The sequence below is a fragment of the Notolepis coatsorum genome (assembly GCF_963971535.1).
Source record: "Notolepis coatsorum genome assembly, chromosome: 14".
NCBI lineage: Eukaryota > Metazoa > Chordata > Actinopteri > Aulopiformes > Paralepididae > Notolepis > Notolepis coatsorum.
Window position 1 is genome coordinate 112,815,830 of NC_140178.1, and position 26,099 is coordinate 112,841,928.

The 26,099-nt window shown below is 44.0% G+C and overlaps 1 protein-coding gene across 1 annotated transcript in view; it reads left to right on the plus strand.

The window, feature by feature from the left end:
* Nucleotides 1-24,569, plus strand: part of LOC311239799 (uncharacterized protein) — a 64,397-nt gene extending 39,828 nt beyond the window's left edge. The window contains exons 4-18 of the mRNA XM_084328245.1: nucleotides 4,261-4,384; nucleotides 8,810-8,914; nucleotides 16,241-16,324; nucleotides 16,864-16,939; nucleotides 17,026-17,241; nucleotides 17,349-17,464; nucleotides 17,560-17,826; nucleotides 17,945-18,134; nucleotides 19,562-20,037; nucleotides 20,243-20,570; nucleotides 20,668-20,887; nucleotides 20,995-21,048; nucleotides 21,646-21,699; nucleotides 21,817-21,867; nucleotides 23,783-24,569. Coding sequence (XP_084184371.1) covers nucleotides 4,261-4,384; nucleotides 8,810-8,914; nucleotides 16,241-16,324; nucleotides 16,864-16,939; nucleotides 17,026-17,241; nucleotides 17,349-17,464; nucleotides 17,560-17,826; nucleotides 17,945-18,134; nucleotides 19,562-20,037; nucleotides 20,243-20,570; nucleotides 20,668-20,887; nucleotides 20,995-21,048; nucleotides 21,646-21,699; nucleotides 21,817-21,867; nucleotides 23,783-23,982 — 2,561 coding nt within the window. The 3' untranslated portion in view covers nucleotides 23,983-24,569. The remainder of the gene's footprint in view (nucleotides 1-4,260; nucleotides 4,385-8,809; nucleotides 8,915-16,240; nucleotides 16,325-16,863; nucleotides 16,940-17,025; nucleotides 17,242-17,348; nucleotides 17,465-17,559; nucleotides 17,827-17,944; nucleotides 18,135-19,561; nucleotides 20,038-20,242; nucleotides 20,571-20,667; nucleotides 20,888-20,994; nucleotides 21,049-21,645; nucleotides 21,700-21,816; nucleotides 21,868-23,782) is intronic.
* Nucleotides 24,570-26,099: the final 1,530 nt, after the last annotated feature.

The window sequence follows — 26,099 nt, forward strand, 5'->3', positions numbered from 1 at the left end:
ATTGGATCTGACAGGGTGTCCGCGGATCCTTAAAAAGTCTTAAAAGGTCTTAAATTCGTTTATCAATAATTAAGGCCTTAGTTTGTCTTAAAATGTCTTAAATCCATTTTCAGAGGTCTTAAAAATGCCATAGAAAGGAAAGATAAAATGCCATGTCATCTTATGTTTTATTATGAAATCTGGGGGAAAGCGGTTAACGGGAGATAAAGTTTGACTTTTCATTGATCGTGTTGTAGAATCACGCAGACCGGAATGGGGCGGAACCAACAAAACTCCTTGTGTTGGCCGGGGAACCATTTCAGCAACGGAGTCTAGCTAACGTTAGCAAGGCGAAGCGATAACGCTAACGTTACGTTTAGTTTAGTTTAGCATTTGCACTCGTTAATATGGGAAAGTGCCAATTTAACGAGAACTGGCTCGACAATCCACTGTTTGCGCGATGGTTGGTCCCAGTCAAAGACCATTACGAGGCTTGCTGCAACAACAAAAAAAGAGCAGTCGCGTCGCACATGCTGAGCGCTAAGCATGTTACCTCTGCAAAAACCCGCCTGCAAACTACTGTTTCGAATTTATTTTCGGCCCCGCCTGCCTCCACACCAGCTGCGCCATCAGGTAGGACTATAACATTTGCACCAACAGAAGTCCGGATAACATTCGGCTCCACGCCAAAGCTTGAAGCTGAGGTCTTAAGTTGAAAATAATCTATTCACGGATGTAAACAAGGACACGTTTGTGTTTATGTTCGATGAGAGCTTCACCCACTATGTATTTTTTCCTCCCACCCACCCCCTCCTAATGACGTACAGTATCCTCCCATGTATGTTAGGATCTATGGGTAACAGTACTGTATATTTGCATATCGTATATGTCACAAATGTAACAGTACAGTACTATATACCTGTATGTCCCTATGGCCTATGCCATAAATGTCATTTATGTTGAGTGTCATAAATGTCACTATGAATTGAAAATGGGGGACCCTGATGTAAACAAGACAAACGTCTTTCTCTGGTCTGCATCCCCTTAACAATTGTGTGTATTGAGCCGTACTGTATTGTACCCATTCTGCAATCTGTTAAACAAAGTATTCATTCATTCAACCAAACCACAAAAACAAAACAACTGGATGAATGAATGAAAACTTTATTTAACAGATTGCAGAATGGGTACAATACAGTACGGCTCAATACACACAATTGTTAAGGGGATGCAGACCAGAGAAAGACATGTGTCTTGTTTACATCAGGGTCCCCCATTTTCAATTCATAGTGACATGACATTTATGACATACACAACATACATGACATTTATGGCATAGGGACATACATGACATACAGGTATATAGTACTGTAGTGTTACAATTGTGACATATACGATATGCAAATATACAGTACTGTTACCCAGAGATCCTAACAGAAAATATATACATATGATGGGGAGGAGACTGTACATTAGGGGGGGGGGGGGGGGGGGGTTTGGACATTTACGGTGCCCAGTTTCTAATTGCAGCCTCCCGTAGGTGCTCTTTAAGAGCGGTTTTGAATGTGGGCAGGGGTAAAGTGGGTTTTAGGAGTGAGGTTAAGCAGTAGTCTGACCAGTTTGTTTTGTGATGCTTGTAATCTTGTTTTTAGGGCCTTTGAGGTGCTTTGGTACCATGAGGTGCAAGCATAGTCGAGTCGTAGTACCCTTGAATGAGTGCTCCTGTTAGAGTCTTCAGGGTATTCTTGTTTACCAGAGAGGAGATCTGGGCCCTGTTCCCCGTACCTGGCTAACTGAGTTAGCCGGATAATTTCCAGTCTAGCCTGACTTAAGCCAGACCTTTCCATTCCCCGACGCTCGATTGTCTAAATCACCATGACAACAGATCAAAAAGTTTGAGCCTGGTCGAGAGCAGGGTTAACTTCAGTTAGCCGGATGAAACATGGCCACGCCCCCGCAAATAAATGACAGCTCGCTTCCTGAAATGATTCTCACAGTCTAGAGATCCCATTTATACCATTCTGAATTATGTTTCTGTGCTTCGTTTTCCTAGAGGGGGCTTTTGAAATGTATAATAATAGAACTAAATGCTGATAATAAATCATATTCAGCCTATAGATTTACTTTGTCCTAAATAAAATAATGCACGTCATATACGGCGCTCGGAGTGCGATACACGCTGCAGGCGCATTGCAAATGTGAATCCCGCGGGGATATTTTTAATGAATGAAACCTATCGGCCGTTTGGCTCTGATTAGTTTCATATATTCTCCGCTGTAGATTTGCTTAACGAAGCGCCCGGATTGTGTTTCATTCAAGCATAAAATTGAAGTGTCTATGCGTGGATTGTGGTTTTTGTGTGATATTGTAACTGGGATTAAAATGTCTGAGATGCGCTGTTTGACGGATTTGAGAAATTGAATGAGCCGTTGACGTCACATTAATGCATTTGAGAATAAAGAGATAAAACTTCATTCAAAAGAAAAATATTCGAAACACGGGTCTTTGTCCATTGATGGATAAACAATGTATATATCCCGTCTAGCACATTGGTCCAACGGCAAGTGCGCAAACCTGTCAACCCGACGGCCCGGTTCGAAACCCCGTGTTTCCAATATAATTTTTTTGGAATATAATATTAATGATTATACGCAAAAGTAGCCTAGTTTTAAGTTAAAATATTATAAATCTACATGCATTGAGGATGTCTTTCTTTATATAGCTCTAAACGTGCACCAAAGTATTTACATTGCAAAAAGAAGAAAAAGACTAGAAGGAGGGGGATTCGAACACGGGCCGTCTGCGTGGAAGTCAAAAGCACAAACCGTCACACCACAGTGCAGATAAGTAAAAGATCCACCATACATCAATCAATGGATAAGAGAGCCGTATCCTTATTCTGAAACAGTTGAACTAATTATTTTCGCTAGCAAGATCTCATTTGATTATCCAATGCATAAACCTACTGCCAGCAGGCAAGTTTAAAGAAATATAATCTGATTGTTTGGGGTAATGAGGGACTTAAAATTAGCCTATAGATTATGCATTTAACTTGTCGGCGAGGCTATTGAGCCGTACTGCAATCTGTTAATAAAGTTTTTAATCAATTAATCAATCAATGCCGTTAGAAAATCAGGATTTCTGCTATCGATACGTGCTGGCTTTTCAACTGAAGCGGCCGCGCGCACTTATCCTGGGTCTCAAGTCTGGTTCGAGTTAACGAGACTGAATCCACCTTCGAGGAACAGGAAAATCCCGGCTTCAAACATCGGGTTAATTGAATCTGGATAATGGGACTCTTGATCGACTTAGTTGAACCAGGTACGGGGAATAGGGCCCTGGCACAAGAATCTTGTTTGTTGGTTGACTTTTTTGATACCCTGGGGAGGGTGGTAATAGTTATGTGTTCTGACAGTGGCTGTTGCACTTGCTGCTTGGCCCCTGGTATATTTTGTATAGCTATATTTGCTATTTATGTTTGGTCACCCCTTTGTTGAAATTCATCCAATCCAGTTACTCCTTTTAAGTTCAAGATTTTTAAGTTTCCAAGTTATGTTTTAATAAACATCTTTGGACCAATGTGTCCCTAAACTTAAACTAATTGGTGTCGTTGCATGATTTTTGTTATTGTGAAATTGGTATTAAATTTAATTCTGAGTGGCATTAAAAAGTCTTAAAAAGCATTAAATCTGACTGGGCTAAACCTGCAGATACCCTGTCTGAGTTTAAAATGAAAAATAATGCTTGGAAAGTACTTGAAAGTCCTTAAATTTAATTTTGCAATGTGTGGGAACCCTGAATACAGTACTGTATTCAATAGATTTTTATTTATATAAAAATGTATAGTTCTTTTTTTTGTTAAAATTTCTTTTTAAATGTTTAATCACAATGCAGACACTGTCTTGTCTTTCTCTAGGATAAGATATTATTTAGTTGATCCCCTTGTTGGGCATCATAACGGGGGAAGGGAGGTACAGGTATGGGCAGGGTAATAGAAGAAAGAGATAAATATAGGCAAATATAAAACTTGATCTGAAAATAAACGGGGTGTAATCAATCAAATTAAATCTAAATACAACAAAATGACTCAAATTAACGATGTAAACAAAGGTGCAGCTGCTGAGGTATGCCCTTTTTTAACCCTTTCACTGCCACACGACTGAAGGTTAACCCTTTACTATCGCATCGTCGTCGGTTGTGTGATAGTAAAGGGCTAACCTTCTGTATTGTCACAGTGAAAGGGTTTAACACCGGTCCTTGTGCTCTCTCCTCCTCTCTCAGGTTTTGCCCAGAACGAGGAGAAGGTGAGCCAGGGCCTGCTGGACCTCCAGGAGGAGGTGGGGAGGCTGGAGGAGCAGATCCAGAAGGACACCGCCAGTAACCACACCCTGGACGCAGAACACCAGTATCCTGTGTGCATGATGCGCTTGTGCTAGGGCTGACCTTCGAATTATTTCGCTTCGGGGGAATTCGAAGCTTCGGGCCGAGATTCTATTTTAATTCGAAGCTTCGAGATAAAAAAAAATATTATTATAAATAAAACTTTTTAATTATTATTATTATATATTTTTTTATGTTGTGCGACTTGTACAGCACTTCGTCAGTGCTGTAAAGTTTAAATCTTAGACAAACGAAACACTTTGCTTTCATGAAATATTGTAAGCCGTCATTTGAGGCTTTATAAAAGCGGCACAATGAACACAAATCTGTCAGTGCCGAGTCCGACCTCATCTTAAATAACAAACAGCATTGCTTGTTGTAGTTAACAAAGAGAGGCGGAGTTGATTTTGCACACAAACATTTTTCATATTCGAATCCCATGCCCATCGAACGAAGTATTTAAGACGGCACTAGCTTGTGCCACGTGTATTTTCACCAGGGGTGATGGGTGTTTTTCACCAGGTGTATGGCGACTGTCCAAACATTTATGTAGTCACCGAGAGACTAAATCGGGGAAATAATTATACCTGCCAGTCATGAAATCACAAGGATACCGTGTTTGGTTATTTTATTGATGTTAAAACAGTTCATATAGTAGTATCATAATAAAAAGTGAATCACGGGTTGATTTACCTTGTGTAGCGTCCAGTCAGCAAAATATGACTCCCCCCCCCCCCCCCCCCCCTTCACCGTTCCATACCTGAAACCCGCTGGTGAACTACACCACGTGACCCCTTTGTGAATGGCGTAACCATAACAACGCATGTTGTTTGGTGTTATTGACCAGAGTTGATGGTGTTTTTATCCAGGGTTGATGGTGTTTTTCACCAGGGTTGGGTATGGTTAAAATTTTATTTATTCATATATATTTCTTTTACAAATCTCTGCCCCAATTCTAATAAATTCATACTGTGCTCGTAAAATAAATGTCCAGGTTTGCACATATCTATTTTTTAGCTCGCACTGTCGAGCCCTGTCTTTGTTTACTGTCGGAGACATGTCAGTGGATGAGCCTGGTATGTATTCATGTTGATAGTTGATGTCAGTGGATGAGCCTGGTATGTATTCATGTTGATAGTTGATGTCAGTGGATGAGCCTGGTATGTATTCATGTTGATAGTTGATGTCAGTGGATGAGCCTGGTATGTAATCATGTTGATAGTGGATGTCAGTGGATGAGCCTGGTATGTATTCATGTTGATAGTTGATGTCAGTGGATGAGCCTGGTATGTATTCATGTTGATAGTTGATGTCAGTGGATGAGCCTGGTATGTATTCATGTTGATAGTTGATGTCAGTGGATGAGCCTGGTATGTATTCATGTTGATAGTTGATGTCAGTGGATGAGCCTGGTATGTATTCATGTTGATAGTTGATGTCAGTGGATGAGCCTGGTATGTATTCATGTTGATAGTTGATGTCAGTGGATGAGCCTGGTATGTATTCATGTTGATAGTTGATGTCAGTGGATGAGCCTGGTATGTATTCATGTTGATAGTTGATGTCAGTGGATGAGCCTGGTATGTATTCATGTTGATAGTTGATGTCAGTGGATGAGCCTGGTATGTATTCATGTTGATAGTGGATGTCAGTGGATGAGCCTGGTATGTATTCATGTTGATAGTTGATGTCAGTGGATGAGCCTGGTATGTATTCATGTTGATAGTTGATGTCAGTGGATGAGCCTGGTATGTATTCATGTTGATAGTTGATGTCAGTGGATGAGCCTGGTATGTATTCATGTTGATAGTTGATGTCAGTGGATGAGCCTGGTATGTATTCATGTTGATAGTTGATGTCAGTGGATGAGCCTGGTATGTATTCATGTTGATAGTTGATGTCAGTGGATGAGCCTGGTATGTATTCATGTTGATAGTTGATGTCAGTGGATGAGCCTGGTATGTATTCATGTTGATAGTTGATGTCAGTGGATGAGCCTGGTATGTATTCATGTTGATAGTTGATGTCAGTGGATGAGCCTGGTATGTATTCATGTTGATAGTTGATGTCAGTGGATGAGCCTGGTATGTATTCATGTTGATAGTTGATGTCAGTGGCAGGGGTGTAGCTCCAGATTCTGGGCCCCATGAAAGAATGTATTTGTAGGCCCCCAGTGAATGCGAACGCGCGAGTAGAATTTTTTTTTGCCATTTTTTTATTGATGAAAACGCATAATATGGTTTTTACCTATACATTCGGATCAGCAGTTCAGCACCTGCACTGTTGGTGGGTGAGCCTAGTAAAGGATGTCGCATTGCGTTCATCTTCAATGAATGGACCAATGCAATAAAGCCCCCCCTCTCTCTATATATATCTCACACACACACACACACACACACTTCAGAAACAAACATAGTATCAATGAGAGCATCAATAATACACCTGAGTGATGTCTAGTAAAGAAAAGAAAAAAAAACGTTTTTTTGGCCCCCCCCCCCCCCCAGTGCTGGGCCCTTGGAATCATCCTAAACTACCCCCCCCCCCCCCCCCCAGCTACGCCCCTGGTCAGTGGATGAGCCTGGTATGTATTCATGTTGATAGTTGATGTCAGTGGATGAGCCTGGTATGTATTCATGTTGATAGTTGATGTCAGTGGATGAGCCTGGTATGTATTCATGTTGATAGTGGATGAGCCTGGTATGTATTCATGTTGATAGTTGATGTCAGTGGATGAGCCTGGTATGTATTCATGTTGATAGTGGATGTAGGTGGATGAGCCTGGTATGTATTCATGTTGATAGTTGATGTCAGTGGATGAGCCTGGTATGTATTCATGTTGATAGTGGATGTCAGTGGATGAGCCTGGTATGTATTCATGTTGATAGTTGATGTCAGTGGATGAGCCTGGTATGTATTCATGTTGATAGTGGATGTCAGTGGATGAGCCTGGTATGTATTCATGTTGATAGTTGATGTCAGTGGATGAGCCTGGTATGTATTCATGTTGATAGTGGATGTCAGTGGATGAGCCTGGTATGTATTCATGTTGATAGTTGATGTCAGTGGATGAGCCTGGTATGTATTCATGTTGATAGTTGATGTCAGTGGATGAGCCTGGTATGTATTCATGTTGATAGTTGATGTCAGTGGATGAGCCTGGTATGTATTCATGTTGATGAGTCTGGGCCCTATTCCCCGTACCTGGTTCAACTAAGTCGATCAAAAGTCCCATTATCCAGATTCAATTAACGGGATGTTTGAATCCAGGCGTTCCCTGTTCCTCGAACGCTGATTCAGTCTTGTTCATTCGAACCAGACTTGATGCTCAGGATAATTGCGCGCGGCCGCCTCACCTGAAAAGACAGCAAGTGTCGATCGCAGAAATCCTCATTGATTGATTGATTTAAAACTTTATTAACAGATTGCAGAATGGGTACAATGCAGTACGGCTCAATAGCCTCACAGACAAGTTAAATGCATAATCTATAGGCTAATTTTAAATCCCTTATTACCCCAATCAATCAGATTATATTTTTTTTAAATGTGCCTGCTGGCAGTAGGCTTAATGGAATGAATAATCGAATGAGATCTTGCTAGCGAAAATAATTAGTTAAACTCTTTCAGAATAAGTAGTATAAGTAATAAGTAAGTATAATGTGCTTAGGTATCATGTAGCCTACTATATAAATACATGGTTCCCAAAGTTTTCAAGGCGCGACTCCCGAAATAACGTGTCAGAGAGGGAGTTGGAGGCTATATACAGTTTCACTATTAATCAGGTTTTAATCTGTTTTGGACATCATCCATACATGCATTGAATTGATTAACCTTTGGTTTATACCAGTCATGTTCATCACCCTCTTGTTCATCATCAGATAACACTAACAGTGCTTGAACAGATAAATGCATTTTCTCAAATTCATTCTACAAAACGTCAAAGGCTTGCAATTGCTCATTCATTTGATCAAGTCACGTCACGTCATCAAATCTGTAAAACAGCGCATCTCATCAGACATTTTAAACCCAGTTACAATATCACAATAACGTGTGAGTGACAGTGATGCAATTCAACAATCCACTAGGGCTGACCTTTTTTTCTTTTTTTTGGAATTCGAAGCTTCTGGGCCGAGATTCGGTTTTAATTCGAAGCTTGTATTCATGTTGATAGTTGATGTCAGTGGATGAGCCTGGTATGTATTCATGTTGATAGTTGATGTAGGTGTGTATGGCTCAGTTTAGTTTTTGCATACATCTTTTTTTGTTTAATAATTATAGATTGTTTTGGGTAACTGCAGAGAGAATTTGAGAAAGGGATGCATGTGAGAGAGGGAGAGAAAATGCAATTTTGAGTTTATGTGGATGTTTGGCTGAAATCCCCATCTCTCCAGACTACAGAGGGTGCAAGGGTTCTGAGTAGGAAGAGCGTTTGCGTCCTTAACTGTACCCCCAGGTTCCTGAAGGGGGAGCTAGAGAGCCTGAGGAACTCCAAGCAGAAGCTTGTGTCTCTGCAGCAGGAGGTGGATGAGGACACCACAGAAATCATCCCTTCAGCCATGTGAGTCACACACACACATTTGGACTTAAAGCCCCAATCTGGTATTTTACTATATAAATGTGTATGTTATTATACTTTTTTGTATTATTTATTCTTGTTAGGGAAAGTAAGCGTTTTGGAACATCAGAATATGTGTCTGTTTTAGTCTAGTGTTTACGGTCAGGGGTGCAGTGGTGGTCCCATGCGGTACCACGCCGTCCCAGCAGTTTTCTGAGCAGAAGTACGTGCACGGATGTGCACGCGCGCGCACACAAAAATGCATTCACAACTTTAACTCGACTCGTCGCGCCGTGCACCAAGTACCGGCACTTATCTATCACCTAGACTTTGCATAATAATAGGATACCAATAACATAACAAAGAACGAGACGTGCAAAACCATAATACAAGCGCTGTGGGGGTTTGCTTGATCTGTGGAGCTCTCACTATGTGACAAATGGTCCCGACTGGAAGGATGAGGCATTAAGTTGTGCTTTAGAAGGAAACTGTCCTTCTGTAAACTAAGTTACATTGTTAATTTAGTTTGTATTTACTTTTCTAGTTTAAGTTAATTCAATTAAAGAAATTGTAACTACAATTACATTTAAAACATTGTTTGTTTTTCAACCATATCTGTTGACAATATAATTTCTTTATATATTGAAGGCTACATCCTGCTTCCTTTTTCAGCTTCTCTATTTCAAGGCAATATTTACAAAAACTAAACTAAAACTAGTAATTTCCTATACAAACATGTTTCCTTCCTCCTAAGTGGTGGAACCTTCTGGGGTGTGGTAGTGAAAGGTTAACCTTCTGGAGTGTGGTAGTGAAAGGGTTAACATTCTGGAGTGTGGTAGTGAAAGGTTAACCTTCTGGAGTGTGGTAGTGAAAGGTTATCCTTTTGTAGTGTGGTAGTGAAAGGGTTAACCTTCTGTAGTGTTGTAGTGAAAGGGTTAACCTTCTGTAGTGTGGTAGTGAAAGGTTTAACCTTCTGTAGTGAAAGGGTCAGCAGATAAGATACCCTTTTCTTCTCTGTGCATGCATTATGTTTAGGGAACAGCCACACCTTTAGCCTAGCTTAGCGTCATTCACTGGAAGTAGGTGTGCCAGTGTAGCCTAGTTCCCAACAGTCACGACATACACTCCAAATACAACTCCAAAACGTTCCTGTAAACATGTTGTGACTGTATTTACCACGTGGAGAAAAAATAAATAAAAAATTCTACATTTTCGTTTTCTAAGCAGATATATACTTGGATTTTTTTTTGCTGCACCACTGCTGCCTGGGCGCAGTGATTTCACCACCTGTTTTTTTTGTTTTTTTTGAACTGGGCTTTTGAGGTGATGAAATCACTTGAGTTGTATTTGGAGTGTATTTCGTGACTGTTGGGAACTAGGCTACACTGGCACACCTACTTCCAGTGAATGACGTGAATGAACTCCAGGGTAGATGGCAAATAAGCTAATTTCCCCAAAAGTTGGCGTGTTCCTTTAACACTTATTTTAACAAAAGAAAAACCACTTACAGCATATATATTTTTTTTTTACTTAAACTTTTATTTGCAGTTTTTTGATAAACAACAAACAGTACATTTCGACATACACAATTATAAAGACATATCAAAAAATAAATAAAAGATTGACACAATAATGAGAAATGAAAAAAGGGTGACATGGGTTCTTTGGTCCATTCTATTTTTACATTGTTTATTTACATTCAATTTATTTTCTTGTTTCCTTTTCATTCTTCTGTGATGTTTCTTTTATATATATATATTTTTGCCCGCTACCCATGCACCCAGCACCCAGCACCCCACGGCCGACGACCCCACAACATCCAAGACCCTACTCTCCCGGGGCAAACCGCGGAAACGATGGTCCCCCCTCCCCCTACGCCCCCCCCCCCCCCCCCCCCTGAGCTAAGCCCATAGGAGCCCCCCATATCCCAGGCCGATGCGCGCGCCGCCGGGCCCCCGGCGACACGGGTCCCTTGAATCAATTGGGCCAGCCCAGTAGAGGAAAGGATAGGGGACCCTCCCACCGAGCCAAGCCCGCTATTTCCCATGTCACCGAGAGCCCCGACCCCCCAACACACAGGACCCCGCCGGGCAGAGCCCAGCCGCTCTGATCCCCCTGAGAGAAACCCCTCCCTCCCGCCCTCCTCCCCGAGAAACAGAACACCCCCATATCCTGGTCCACCATGCGCGGAGCCGAGCACCTTGAGCTCCCACCCGCCCCCACCAGGCCCCCGGCCCACGAGGACCCCAAGCCCAGACCCGCAGAAGGCCAAAGTACCACGCCTCAATGATCCCCCGCGACCCCAAGCCCGGTGACCAGACCGCCCAGGCCACGGCGTCCGAGGGCCCCAGGAAACCCCACCCCCCCCCACACCAATCCCACAACACGCAAGGCCCCCCTCCCCCGGGTAGAACCGCCGGAACGATGGCCCCTCCCCTCGACTAATCGAATGACAAAAATAATCGTTAGATTAGTCGACTAATTGAAAAAATAATCGACAGATTAGTCGATTACCAAAATAATTATTAGTTGCAGCCCTAGTCTACATTTAAAGCAACTGCTATTCTAACATAACTCAGAAGAAAATAATACTAATGACAATTGGCACTTCCCAGGTAATTCTTTTAACCCAGTTTAACCCCTGTTGGCGGGTTGGAGGGGTAAGGCTCTCCTGGAGAGGCCCCTCCTATAACGACGTAGATATCCCCAATGGGGATTCTCCAATGTCCCTATTATTGTCCAACATTTTATTTGAATTTTTATCTTTCATATGTTAGTACATTTCCAGAGCTCCCAGTCCGGTCTCCGAATGTGATTCCCCATGTTCCCTGTCATCCCATTTGTGTGTCCTGTGTGCTAGTATCTACAGTTTAGTCTAGTGCGTGTTATTTGTACTATATGTCCCATCAAGTTCCAACCTCCCCAACTAATGCGTTTACCTTGTCTGTATTCCCAGCGGTCTGTGTGTTATCTGCATTGTGTCTCGAGCCATAACCTCTAATTAACTATCAAATAATATGCTTAGTTGTGCGTCATGTGTGTTAGTTTCTACAGTTTAGTCTAGTACGTGTTATTTGTATTATATGTCCCCCAGTGGTCTGTGTGTTGTCTGCAGTGTGTCTCGAATCCATTCACTATCACATTATATGCATATGGTATTGAATCTTGGTCGGTGTGTATGACTTCAGTGCTCGAGTCCTGCTTGGTGTGTGAAACCTCGTTATTCAAGTTCTGGCTGGTCCCGGTTGGTCTCGGATCTCGGTTGGTGTGTGTAGCCTCCGTGTTTGTATCTTGGCCGGCCCGGGCGACCTCCGCGCCTGCATCTCGTGAGAGCCTTGCTACTACTAGTACTAGCCGAATGAAAATGTATCTGTTTCACCTAACAACATTATCGCTCCGTGATCATAGCCATCCATCTCTAAAGCTAACCACTATTTGTAAAAGCCACAACCACGTTACCATATTTGTAATAATGTAAATCATTGTGTCGTTGTACATATTGTGTTTGTGTATACACCATTAGAAGCTAACATAGCTTTTGTGCTAACAACATATCCCGACATCCGGCTCGCTGGCCGGCATGAACGGCCGACCCAAAATGGTTCTCTCCTCTCTGTACACCCCCGTCCCCACGGGTACCCCGCCGGGGAGCCCACGGACGCGACAACGGCGGCAGCCGCAGGGTGCTCGAGCCCGCAAAGGCTAGTGGTACACGATAGCTATGAGCTAACTAACGCTACAGGCTCAAACACCCTACGGCCGCCGCCACCGTCGCGTCCACAAGCTCCCCGGCAGGACACCCGCGAGGACGGGGGCACACAAGGAGAGAACCACCACACAGGTCTGAGAAGAGGACCTGCACATGATTTTACTCGTTCCCCAAACTCCTCTACATGCCCCGATCTCAAATGGTTCACGACAGTAGACATAATGCTAACGTTAGCCAGCGCCATATATCGAGTAGTACTATGACCCGGACGGGCAAGGCATACGTTTCCTGAAGTGACGTCACGGCCGTGCTAGCGTCTGATAAGCTTTTAGATTCGGCTCATTAATATGCACCTGTAGTGACGTCGGCGTTTGATAAGCTTTTTTGATTCGCGTGTGCATGTTATTCGTGCGTGGACCTTTTTAACTCTTTCGGAGTGGCATTTCCGGTGTCAAATGGAAAAAAATAAATAATGAAATTATATACCAATGATGTAAACTACCCATAATTGATCAGTAGGGTTTAACCTGGAGGTTGGGCTTTAAGTGTTCACGCGACCTGCGTGCCCGAGTCCTGGTTGATCCGGTTGTATCCAGCGCCTCCCCGTCCCTCCCCTGGGGGCCGTCCGTTTCACCTCTCCCGAACGCGCAAAGATTTTGCCCAACCCACTTTCAGTTCCGCGTTCGGGATCCGCAATCTGATTGGCCATTGGCGTTTCTCTCAGCGCCCAATGTAAACAAGATGCGGTAGGCAGCTCTCTACGCGTCTCTGCTCTCGAGCGAACCCCAACTCCGCCAATGACTTTATGTGCTAGCTACGCTACGTTTAGAAATGCTGGTTCATTCATGCTTTGAGGCACAATTCCTGACAGGATTTCAGAGGGATGGAAATGTCATTCGATGCCGATTGTATCAGATTCATCTGGTGAAATGTAACTAGAATGTTAACTTTAATAATATTGTAGCTTGACAATTTTTTATATGATGACACGATCACAACAAGAAACAACGCTCTCAGCTGAGTCGGTCAGTAGTAGCTAGCTGGTAGAGAGCGAGTGATAAGGTGAAGTGGGGGTGGACGGTATAAACGGTATACGGTATAAACGGTATTAATTTGCTCTACGGTATGGATTTTGACTATACCGTGTAACCGGTAGAGTAGCTCTAAAATAGCAATGACGTCGTGTAACCACAGCGCGACTATTTCAATCGCATTTGCCCCTAAAAATAGAATTAGTCATAGATAATAGATATGTGCAAACTGGAAAAGGTTATTTAGGAGGCTTCGCGCAGTGGGCGTGTCAACACGCAATTGTCATTTCATAATAAACACATATCACCGCGGCACACAGCAAGTTTCAATTTCAGTTCCTGGCATTTTTAACCAGTGGAGAAAGGTAAGAGATGTCCCTATCGTTTTTCTTATATGAATTATTCTACGTTAATAAAACATACCTGGTGATCAACTACAGTTTGCTGTAAACATTATGATATGCGTGTAGTGTTATGATAACGACGGCTGCAGCGGGAGCCGGGAGGACGGCCGCAGCAGTGGATTTGCGAATAGCATGCAGCTGCAGAGCCGCAGAGCCAGCGGCGCTTTCAGGTCAGGTCCGCTCAACAGCGCCCCCCCACCCAACGGCTGAAAGCTGTGACCAGACCTGAAAGCGCCACTGGCTCTGTGGCTCTGCAGCTACATATGCTTCTAGCAAAATCCAGCATCCAGCCCGGCTGTTTGCAATGGGAGCAGCACGGACTCTGGACTTAATTTATTTGGAATATAATGACTTTATACGCAAAAGTAGCCTAGTTTTAAAGGTCAACCTCCACGTTGTATTTTTGTTCAATAAACAATGTGGACTAGGCCAACAGTGACTTTCATGAAGAATTGGAAAAAAAAGTATTGAAATTGACCCAGTTTTAGCGTTTTTATCAAAACATTTTGTCTGCCCAACACAATCACCACGCACGTGCATATTTTAATCAATGGTTCATAACGTGCGCGTGTAATGTCGTCACAACAGGTGCAGGGCACCAGGGGGCTCACCAGGGGGCGCTGAGAGTCACACAGCTAGTGGCAGGCCGAGAGCCTTGCTACCATAGATATATGCTTGCTACTACTAGCCGAATGAAATGTATCTGTTTCACCTCACTATTGCTCCGTGATTATAGCCATCCATCCATCTCTAAAGCTAACCACTATTTGTAAAAGCCACAACCACGTTACCATATTTGTAATAATGTAAATCATTGTGTCGTTGTACACATATTGTGTTTATAACGTTAGTAGATAACATAGCTTAGCTTGGTAGCTATTGTGCTAACAACATATCCCGACATCCGGCTCGCTGGCCGGCATGAACGGCCGACCCAAAATGGTTCTCTCCTCTCTGTACACCCCGACCCGTCCCCACGGGTGCCCTGCCGGACGTTACACGATAGCTATGAGCTAACTAGCGCTGCGGGCTCCGGCGCCCCGCGGCCGCCGCCGCCGTCGAGTCCACAAGCTCCTCCGCGGGGACGGGGGCACACAAAGAGGAGAGAACCACCCGCAGGGACGGCGGGCTATAGGCTAACGTCAGTGAGTGTAGTGGTCCCGACTGCGTGTAGCAGGGACGGCGGAGATATAGGCTAACTGTGATGCACCGAGTGAGCCACCATTGATCTAGTACTATGACCCGGACGGACATAAGGCATACGTTTCCTGAAGTGACGTCACGGCCGTGCTAGGTGCTAGCGTCTGATAAGCTTTTAGATTCGGCTCATTAATATGCACCTGTTGTCCTGTTGACCTGTTGTGACGTCGGCGTTTGATAAGCTTTTTTGATTCGCGCGTGCATGTTATTCGTGCGTGGACCTTTTTAACTCTTTCAGAGTGGCATTTCCGGTGTCAAATGGAAAAAAATAAATAATGAAATTATATACCAATGATGTAAACTACCCATAATTGATCAGTAGGGTTTAACCTGGAGGTTGGGCTTTAAGTTAAAATATTATAAATCTACATGCCTTGAGGATGGCATTCTTTATATAGCCTGCCTATCGGGCAAAAAAAAATATTCTAACGGAAACACTGATACCGTGATATATACCGTTACTGTCTATGCTTCAAATTATACCGTGATATAAATTGTAGACCATACCGTCCACCCCTAAGGTGAAGCACCTCTGTATTCATGGATTTCATCTGTAGTAGAGTCTAGAGGACTATGAATGCCATGTTGAGGACCAACACAGGTGATCCAATTTGTCTGATTGGCTCTACTGAATTGAATCATGGGCAGTACAATTAATGAATTCATTTGAATCACCTGTGTTGGTCCTCAACATGGCAGGTAGAGGACTACAGTTGAAACTTATGAATAGTTTGTAGATAGAACAGCTGATTGACTTTTCATCTGGTCGAATAGGCTATAGGCCCCCCTATAGATGGATCAACAATGGCAAAATAGACGGGGTCTGAATACGGCAGTGTGATTGGCTAGAAAGGGTCACATGATGCTTTCCAAGAGAGGTTTATAGTCCTATACTCCACTCCATGGAAGTTAGGCCCTGCTAATTGACAACACCTGGGGCCTGTCCGAATACTCATCCTTGAATCCTTCCTTCCTTCGTTTCAAGGAAGGACACACGCTTTTACACGTCCTACGTCCACCCACCCTTGTGCTGGAATATGGAGGATCACTGCTATTCAGCCAAGCAGAGGTAAATTTTAGTACATAGTTATTCCGTGGTTTATGGTGGTTTTTATAACAGCTAAGGGGTGTTGTTACCCTAGCAATCAGAGTAATGCATTTCATTCATGAGGCACATTTCTAAAACCTGGTGTGCTGTAGGCTACATCATAAGCAGGGCTGAAAATTAACACCTGCCACCGGCCAAATGCAGGTAAAACTTCCATTTGGCGACTAGATTTCAGAAGGCTACCTGCCACTCTGGCAGGTAAATGTGTGTACCAGTCACACAGAAACTAATTGTTTGACAGACTAGTGGAGCAAAGATTTCAGTAGGCTATGTAATTGAACGCATATAATGCTAAAAAAAGATTGCCTACTAAAACGGATATTTGTGACAAATACATTATTTGGCTGGTAAAAAATATACTTGGCTGGTGGATTTTTTTCATCTACCAGTCCCCCTGGCGGGTGAGCCAAAAAGTAAATTTTCACCCCTGATCATAAGATATACAGTATTTGTATACCTAAATAGCTAGCCTGCTGTTTTTGTGTTCATTTGGACTTTAGACTTGGTGGTGGGGTTTGTGAGGACTACCCAGCGAGAGCGCAAAACAAGAATATAGAGGACTACCCACGGTTAAAGGTAATCCCTTTCGTGGATTATGATCATTCCTGATCTTTATGTGGGGGTCTTAAATTACCAGTAGACTAATTGTATGTCTCCTGTAGGGTTGGCTGCCTGACAAGTTTCCGCTTCATGTGTGCGGGTATGAAGAAGAGGTGGCCCCATTAGGAGACCACACTGGTTTCGTGTCTATAGTACGTGTGGATGTCCGCACTGTGGAACAGGCCAAGGAGTGGGTGAGGTTGGTGAAGGAGTCATCTGGGGTGACATGGAGAGTGGAGGTTACCCAACCAAGGGTGGGGATCTGTGTCCTATTCAAGGTAAGAATTGTGTTGTCAAAACGTCTTACTGTCATTTGTTAGACTACCATTTCTGTCTTTCACCCATACTGCTAACCCATACTGCATTCAATCAAAATGTTTCGCAGAAACGTTACAGGTGCCAGCATAAGGTGATGGGGAAGAGACAAGGCAAGCAGAAATCTAAAAACACCGGCTGCCAAGCTACCATGGCTGTTACACTAAAAAATAGAGGAATGTTCGAGTGAGTTTGAACTATACAATACTTATAATTCAATTGTTTTTATGGACATAACAGTTGGGGCCTAGTTTTTATTGTTATTTTGATTTGTTTTACAGGAGCAAAGACCCACACATCCCTCATTTCCCATTGCGCGTTCGCATTGTGAATAGGCACAATCATGATCTCCATGTTGGAGATGCCATCCGCTATAGAGATGTTGGACAAAAGGCCATAGACACATTGACAGGGTTATTTGCGATTGGCCACACCCCTCCTTCTGCTTTGGCTGTGCTAAAGCACGATATCAAAATTGAACAAGGAGACAACTACGTCTATGCTGCAGGCAACAGAGAGATCTGCCCAGACATGGCCTATGTGCAAAGGTAGACGTTCAATTATAAACTACAGTACTGCCAAAATATTCATAACCATGTAGATGTTCATTGAATTGGAATTGTATGCAGTTACAATTCCACCAACTAAATTAGTGTTCTATGCCAGATTATTCAAAAAGGTGTCCAAGGACCAACTTGGCACCCAGAGTGGCCCAAGTATGGTGGAAGCCCTCCGGAAACACGTGGAAACCTACAACGAGAAGTGCCAGGACAGCTGTGCCGTAATGGGAACCTCTTCTCAGGGAGCCCCATTAATTGCAGTGTGCTCTCCCCTGATGAAAAAAGTGCACCACCAGGTATTTTGGCTATTTGTATCTGTATACTGTGATTTTGTCATGGTGTTCCATTCACAGTGGTGCTGAGGTGGCAACTAAGTAACACACTAAGTGTAACTGAGGGGTACAATTCCCTGACTGTATTGATAAGTATGGTATCATTAAACCACTACCGCTTTATGTACTTTAATTACTGGCCATACAGTACATGATATATAAATATAATGAACACTTCCCACAATGAATCGGTTCCACACCAAATGGTAATTAAGTATTTATTGCAGCAAAAGGTACATAATATACTTCTATTATACTTTGGATGCGCTTATAAGGCAAAGGAATGTGCGTAGGCAAATCAATAATGAATGTCCATTCTCTGGTTACGCAGGAGGTAATTATACAACCTGAATCTTAGGGAATTATATCTATGGTACACTAGTAATATATAGTGGGTGATACTGGAAGGGTCCCCCCGGTTGTAAGCCAGCAGGGGTAGAGGATCTGTCGGTAGTAGAGAGTCTGGTCAACGATGACTAAGGAGACTCCAAGTACAGGAGACGGTGCAATAGTATCTTGATCCACAGACGAATACAGCTGTTCTCCGTAGACTGTAGCTCCACAGTGAAGAAAGCTAGCCGGCCTCAGGCTCTCTGAGGCGCGGACTCGACTTGGCTCCTCACAGGGTAAATCCCACACGTGTAGGCGTCGGCGATTCTCCGCTCCATAAATCACAGGACCAAACCAAATATAATCCAGGTCTCCTCGGGTGAAAGCGCCATGAAAGCAGCCCAGCCTGGATAAGCACTCTAGCTGATACGAGGAAGCGTTGGTGATGCTGGTCACTGTAGAACTTTAGCCGCACGATACACTATACACAAATAGACTATTACTGACTTAATAGAAATATGTCGCACTCGACGGTATAGCGCCAAACTCTGACAATTCAGTTATTAATTCGCACGCGGTCTCAATGCTCTATTTTGGGGCCAAACAGGCCATACTTCACCGCACGGAGTATCGTGGGTGAGGCTTCAACTTATTGGGTAACTCTAAGACTAAGTGCTTCTGTATTCGCCTGCGCCATATTTATATGCACGGCGAACAATCTAGTGCCAGCCTCATTTCTGTCTCGTAGCCCTGGGCAAGGCCGGGCATGTTCAGACATGTCTTGACGGTGACTTTGAACCTGACTCCGGAGGCATGGCTCTGGCGCCTGTGGACCGCTGTCCAATAGGAGAATGAAATATTATGGTCTGGGCTAAAGGGATATTCCGTGTATATGTACAAGGAATATACAAGGGATATCAAACGATATACAAATACTATGCAATATATATCAATCAATAAATATATATATTCGGTTTAATCTGATCCTTTGTAACACTAAGTAACACTAACTATGCCTGCCTCTGTGTCCGTCTGTCCGTCTGTGTTTGTCGGTCTGTCAGCTGAAGCACAGTGGCGAACTCTGCTTCATAGACTCTTCAGGAAACATGGATAGGAAGAACATGCATGTTTTTTTGTTGCTGACACACAGCCCTGCCGGAGGTCTACCATTGGGGATCTTCTTCTGCCAGTCTGAGGATGAGGAGACTATTTTTGAAGGGTTACAGCTGCTGAAGAATTTGATTGGAGAGAGGGCCTTTGCTGGCAGGGGAGCAGCAGGGCCACAGGTATTCATCACGGATGACTGCACGGCAGAGAGGGGAGCCTTAGGGAGGGCATTCCCACTAGCCACTCCTCTCCTGTGCTCCTTTCATCTGCTACAAGCAGTATGGAGATGGCTGTGGAGCAAGGAGAGTCTGGTGGAGTGCAGAGACAGGCCAACTCTGTTCACTGTGGTTAAAGAGATGCTCTACTCCAAGGAGATAGCAGAGGTGGACAGGCTGTACTTGGAGGCGAGAGAGCACCCTGTTGCAGTCAGGTTAGTGCTTAGACAAGTTTGCTTATGTTCAGCTGTACACAGACATTCCCACAATCACACAGCAGTCTTGCAAATTCGGTGCAAGAAAGTCAGGAGGCTTGTGTTTGCATACTTCATATGTGTGTCGACCTCTTCATGAGCCTGCTGTCATTACATCCATGTATGTGCATTTTCTGTGTTTGTTTCCTTATTTGATCAATTGCAGGTATGAAAAGTACCTGCGGTACATTGAGCGCCTGTACAGTCGCAGGGAGTGTTGGGCACTCAGTTACCGGGACAGCTGCGGTCTCCTCACCCGGGGAATTAACACCAACAATTTTGCTGAAGCAGCGATGCGGGTGGTCCTCAAGGACAAGATCCTCCAGAAGACGAAAGCCTTCAATCCAGGCCAAGTGTTTGACCTCCTGACCTCGAGGCTGGATGTCTACTATGAGGCCCGCATTGTGGATGTTGCCCTCGGACGCTGGGAGGCGTACCAGAAGAGGAGATTCCTTCCCCAGGATTGCAACCACACTGCATCTCAGATTCAGCAGGTACTATATCAAATGCATACTTTTAGAGATTACTGCAGTAACCAGAGCAGATTTAGCCATTGTATAATGTCCCTTGTATGACTTATGATTTGTATAGCTTGAGGACAACACGTATGAGGTGAAGGGGTCGGTGAAGGCCCAGGGGACATACATCGTGGACATGGAGATGGAGCTGTGCTCATGCCCGGTAGGACAAACTGGGGCCCCATGTAAACACCTGGCAGCAGTGGTCAAGTTTTACAGTGTGGATATGTCCAGCACTTTCCTCCCCACAAGTCCGGAGATGAGAGCAGAAATGCTCAAATTAACATCAGGAGGTAAAGCTAATGCCTTTCTTTTCACAATAAACTGTACACAAACACACACACACCATAAGATGTGAAATACTATAGTTGTTGATATGTGGATGTCTTTGTGTCAACAGAAGCAACCCCCCCTGGACCAAGCAGTACGCCCATGGAACAGCTGCAAGAAACCGGTTAGTTATGAACTGTCTGTCTCCGTCATTCTCTCTCACACACACACACACACACACACACACACCATAAGATGTGAAATACTGGGGGCGGCTACGTGGCGTAGTGGGCAAGGCGCTCGCCACGAATGCAGAGACGCTGGGCCCAGCGCTCCACATTGCTTTCAGTTTAGCTGGTCGTTCATACTAATACACATTGGCCGTATTAGGGGGTGGGAAACTGATGGGTGGGGATCGGGCGTTGTGGACAGCGACTCCTACAGGTCGGTTGGTGCGCCTGCGCAGTAGAATCAGGAAGTGTCGGGGGCAGCGTGAGCCTCCCACGCGTTACTCCTCGCCACTGAGAGATCGAGCTGCGCAGGTGAAAAGATGCGACTGCTGTTACCGCAAGTACCGGAGGGGACTTGTGCTATGTATGACTTAGTCCACATTGCAGCCGGCTTGTGGGAGGCAAGAAACGGCGTTCGTGACAGGGGAGGGTTGAATTGGATGATACGAAATTGGGATGGGAGAAAATATAGAAAAATGGGAGAAAAAGTGGATCAAAAAAAGATGTGAAATACTATAGTTGTTGATATGTGGATGTCTTTGTGTCAACAGAAGCAACCCCCCCTGGACCAAGCAGTACGCCCATGGAACAGCTGCAAGAAACCGGTTAGTTATGAACTGTCTGTCTCCGTCATTCTCTCTCGCACACATACACACACACACACACACCATAAGATGTGAGATACTGTAGTTGTTGATATGTGGATGTCTTTGTGTCAACAGAAGCCACCCCTGGACCAAGCAGTACGCCCATGGAACGGCTGCAAGAAACCGGTTAGTTATGAACTGTCTGTTTGTGTCACTTTCTCACACACACACACACACACACACACACACACACACACACACACACACACACACACACACACACAGTGGCATAGGGGAGGCCCCCGTGGTGCGGGGGAGCCCCGGAGCTTAGGGGCCCCCTCCTCCCTGCTATGTTGCTAGGCACCCCGTCCCGTCATGTGTACGCTGTAGTACAACAGTGTATCATTATAATTATTTGCTCACCTGCGATGGGGCTAGCCGGCTGATAACTAATGTTCATTGGCAGGCTGGGCAGCGTTCAAAACAAAGCGGGAAGCGCCGGTAAAAATGAAGCGCAAATACCCAAGCGGTGCTCAGAAAAACAAGATGAGAGCGAAAGCCGAACAGGAGACGGCAAAGCTACCAAAAAGAACATCATTGGTCCAGCAGGCAGCAAAGGTAGACTGACTCTAACGTTACTGAAGATGCATCGGCAGTAAGCTCTTCACCCAGCCCCGCCACCACTAGCAACCCCCCGGTCAGCTCCGAGTCCAGGCAGACAGCAGACACACAGCCCAGCCAGGCCCCCACCACGCTGTCGCTACAGCCGCCGAGACAGGTTAGAATAATAGAACGTTTTATTCGCCATAACCAGTACGAGTAGGCTACAGGTTACATTGGAATTGGAATCTAATCCGTAAATTTTTTAGTACATGGTTTAAATTGTGCGCATAACGTGCCATAAGTTCTATAGATAAGAAATTACCATTATCTATATCACCTATTTTCTCTCACTGACTCCGGAAAGCAGAGTTGCGAGAGGCCAGTGTTGGTGTACTAACATCAGTTATTCTGGTTAGGACCTCGGCCCAAAACCCCAACTCTCTCGTAAAACGATCAGATGATATTTGCGCGTCAATGGTCAGATTATGTTTCCGCCGCCGCGTATCATAAACGACACATGCTGCCAAATGAGAGCGAGAGAATTCTTGTTCTTTAATCTTTTTAGAGAGACCCTGCCAATAATTTATTCCTATTCTCCACGCTTGGTGGAGGTGATGGGCAGACACCGAACAGCCAGCACAAAATTATGTTGTGTCTGTCCACTGTTTGTTACTTTTGTTATTTTCCCCCCTATGTAAAGCGACCTTGGGTCTTTTGAAAGGCGCTATATAAAATGAAGCTATTATTATTATTATTATTAACGTTTCTAGTATTGAGAGCCGACACTAGATTTAAAGAGTGTTGGACTTTGCGCAGAAGAATGCCAGGAGACGTGCTCGTATAAAATAATAGGCCTACTACAATAGAAAGCAGCTCCTGACTGCATCCTCTACTATGTAGCCTATAGGATTACATTTTTTTTTTATAGACTACTTTTCTTTTATACAGAATTATGTTATGTGAACCGTTCCGTTGTGAACTAAAATTATGATATGGCTATAACGTTCTACAATACCTTTATGTTACAAAAAATACAAAGCCACTTGTATTTGTCAATGAATGATGCCTGAAAAAATAAACATTTAAAAAAAAAAGCTTAAAAGCTTTAAGTGGCCGCGATGTCTATCCCATGTCACTTTATTATTGATTTAGGGGAGTGGGCGGGGCCCCATGGTCCGACCTGCGTGGGAGCCCCGAAATATTGTGTAACGCCACTGTGCACACACACACACACACACACACACACACACTAGTTTAACTATGTAGGATTCCCTACTCCAGCCACAAGTGTTAAATAGGATATAATAATATGAAGGATGTACATCCTTGAAGTTGTTCAAACCCTGTGACTACCATACAGACAGACCATTCTAGTTCTCCTTGGTTCAGCAGAGAGAAATGTGCATAATGGTAATTATTACCTATACTATACTGCATGTACAATACCAGCATACACATTCAAAATAAACCTATTCCCTTCTTATTGTCACACATTCAGATGATGACGACTCTGATCTTGCGGAGGTGATCTCAGACATGAGGCGACGCAGCCGGGACCCCCTCTTCACTGCTGGACTCAAGGCCATGTCAAAACAGTATCTGCTGCTGAAGAGAAACCCTTCCGCAATGTTGTCAGCCCTCCACACATACGGCAAGTCCGAAGTTGCCAGCCGGCTCAAGGAGGCGAGTTCCAGCTGAGCGACCTGGGAAGCAACACAACCTGAGCTTGTCGGTGGCTTTGAACACTAGTGGGGCAAAAAAACATTGAAGCTCATAGTTTTTCATTGTTCAAGAGTGGATATATGTTGCAGAACATGCCTGTTAATTACCTTTTAAATATCTGTTATGTGGTTACCTATTGCTAAACCTACCTACGTAGGCTGCTTAAGCATTAGATCACGAGGAGGAGTGGGTTAGACTCTTTAGATCACGCCTAGGGGTGGTTGTTAGAGACCCCCCTAGGCGTGGTCTAAAGAGTCTAACCCACGACTTTAAGTGGTCTAATGCTTTTCTACAATGGCCCAAGCCACCCAACCCTATTGCTATAAAATAAACAGGGTAATCAAAGAAATGCGGTTGTGGGAGGGTTAGACTCAAGGGTGGACTGTTTAGACTCTAGTTGCTCGACAGGTTTCAGCCAATCAGAATCAATACATTTGCATGCCATTGTAGAAATCTCTAGGCCTAGGCCTATATGAAGTTACCTGTTGCTAAAATGACATGTTAATTACCTCTTGGTACCAGTGGCGAAGCTTCCTGGAAGCCAAGGGAAGCCATGCTTCCCCAGAAAAATATGAACAGTACAAAATAAAAATAATATTTTTTTTATATATAGTTTACAATAATAATAAAAAATCATTATTTTTCATCTGTGTTATAATTTATAATTTTCTCCCTCTTCTCTTTCTCACTCTCTCTAACACTGTCAGACTCACTGAGGCAGGCTGCCAGTCACTCTGCTCACTGCAGCTTCAGTCACTGCAGCTCAGGCAGAATAGAGAGCAGAGGGGAGGGGGGAGGTGTCTTTTTCAAGCGTCCACCATGTGATTCATGGTTATGGACTCCAGAACCAATTATTAGCAAATAAGATTCCAGCTTAATAAAGGGGTTCCCACTAGGGCTGGGCGATAAAACGATAACGATAACTATCGCGATAAATTATTTCCTCGAAATAAACATGAAACGTGGTCGCAAAGTTTCGATATATCGATTTTCCAAGCTTGGCTATGAGCACACGCACTAACAACCAATCAGTGAAGGAGATGGCCGAGAGCGAAGGAGACCCGCGCTGCACCTCTGGGTAGAGAGGTAGGACTCCAGTAGTAAACAAGGCTGGCTAGGATAATTAGCTTGCACGCCGCTATTTTATAGTTTACGTGCCGAGTGGGTGTGTGGCGTGAATTCTGAGGCCACGGTTAGAGTAGTGTGGGGTATGCGGTGGACGTCGTTGCAATGTATTGGGGCGGAACAGAGTATTTTAGGGTGATATTTAGTACATTGGAAACAAGGCTGGCTAGGATAATTAGCTTGCACGCCGCTATTTTATAGTTTACGTGCCGAGTGGGTGTGTCGCGTGAATTCTGAGGCCACGGTTAGAGTAGTGTGGGGTATGCGGTGGACGTTGTTGCAATGTATTGGGGCTGAATGGAGTATTTTAGGGTGATAGTTAGTACATTGTCATCGGATACACCGCTTGCTCTGGCTAACTGCTAACGTGCGCGGACTGATGACGACATCAACTCGAGACATTCGCAGCAGCAAAACAAGTCTATTAACACTTTCAGTGCCAGGCCTTGTTTTCCTTTTTACCCCGTTGATGCCACGGTCCACGGCCCATGTAACGTTAATATCGCCTAATCTATGTTTTAAATTATGCTATGTGTCTAATCTGCCCATCGCTTATCAAAGAATCATTTTCCAGTCAACATTGGCGAAGCAGATTGTGTATTTATTGCTTCATTTCCCTTTTATAGCATTTTGAAAACAAAACACATTCCCTGATAATCACCTTTTACAGGAATATTCCAGAACGTTATCATTTGTCTGTCTATTTATGAATAGTTTTCAAATAAACGCTAGATGGTCGATAGTATATGTGTGCGCACGCTCGTGCCGTGCGCTGATAATCGCTGCTATTATTTCCTCATGGCTTTTACAGTGAAACAGCCATATCACATATAGTGGAAACGCTTATATCTCGATGAAAACGAGTGATTATCCTAACACTGATAACATAGATTCCTTACCTGACATCAGATGGTATCCAAATGGTATATTCCAATTCCTGATCACCATTCGAAAAAATCGATAAGTGT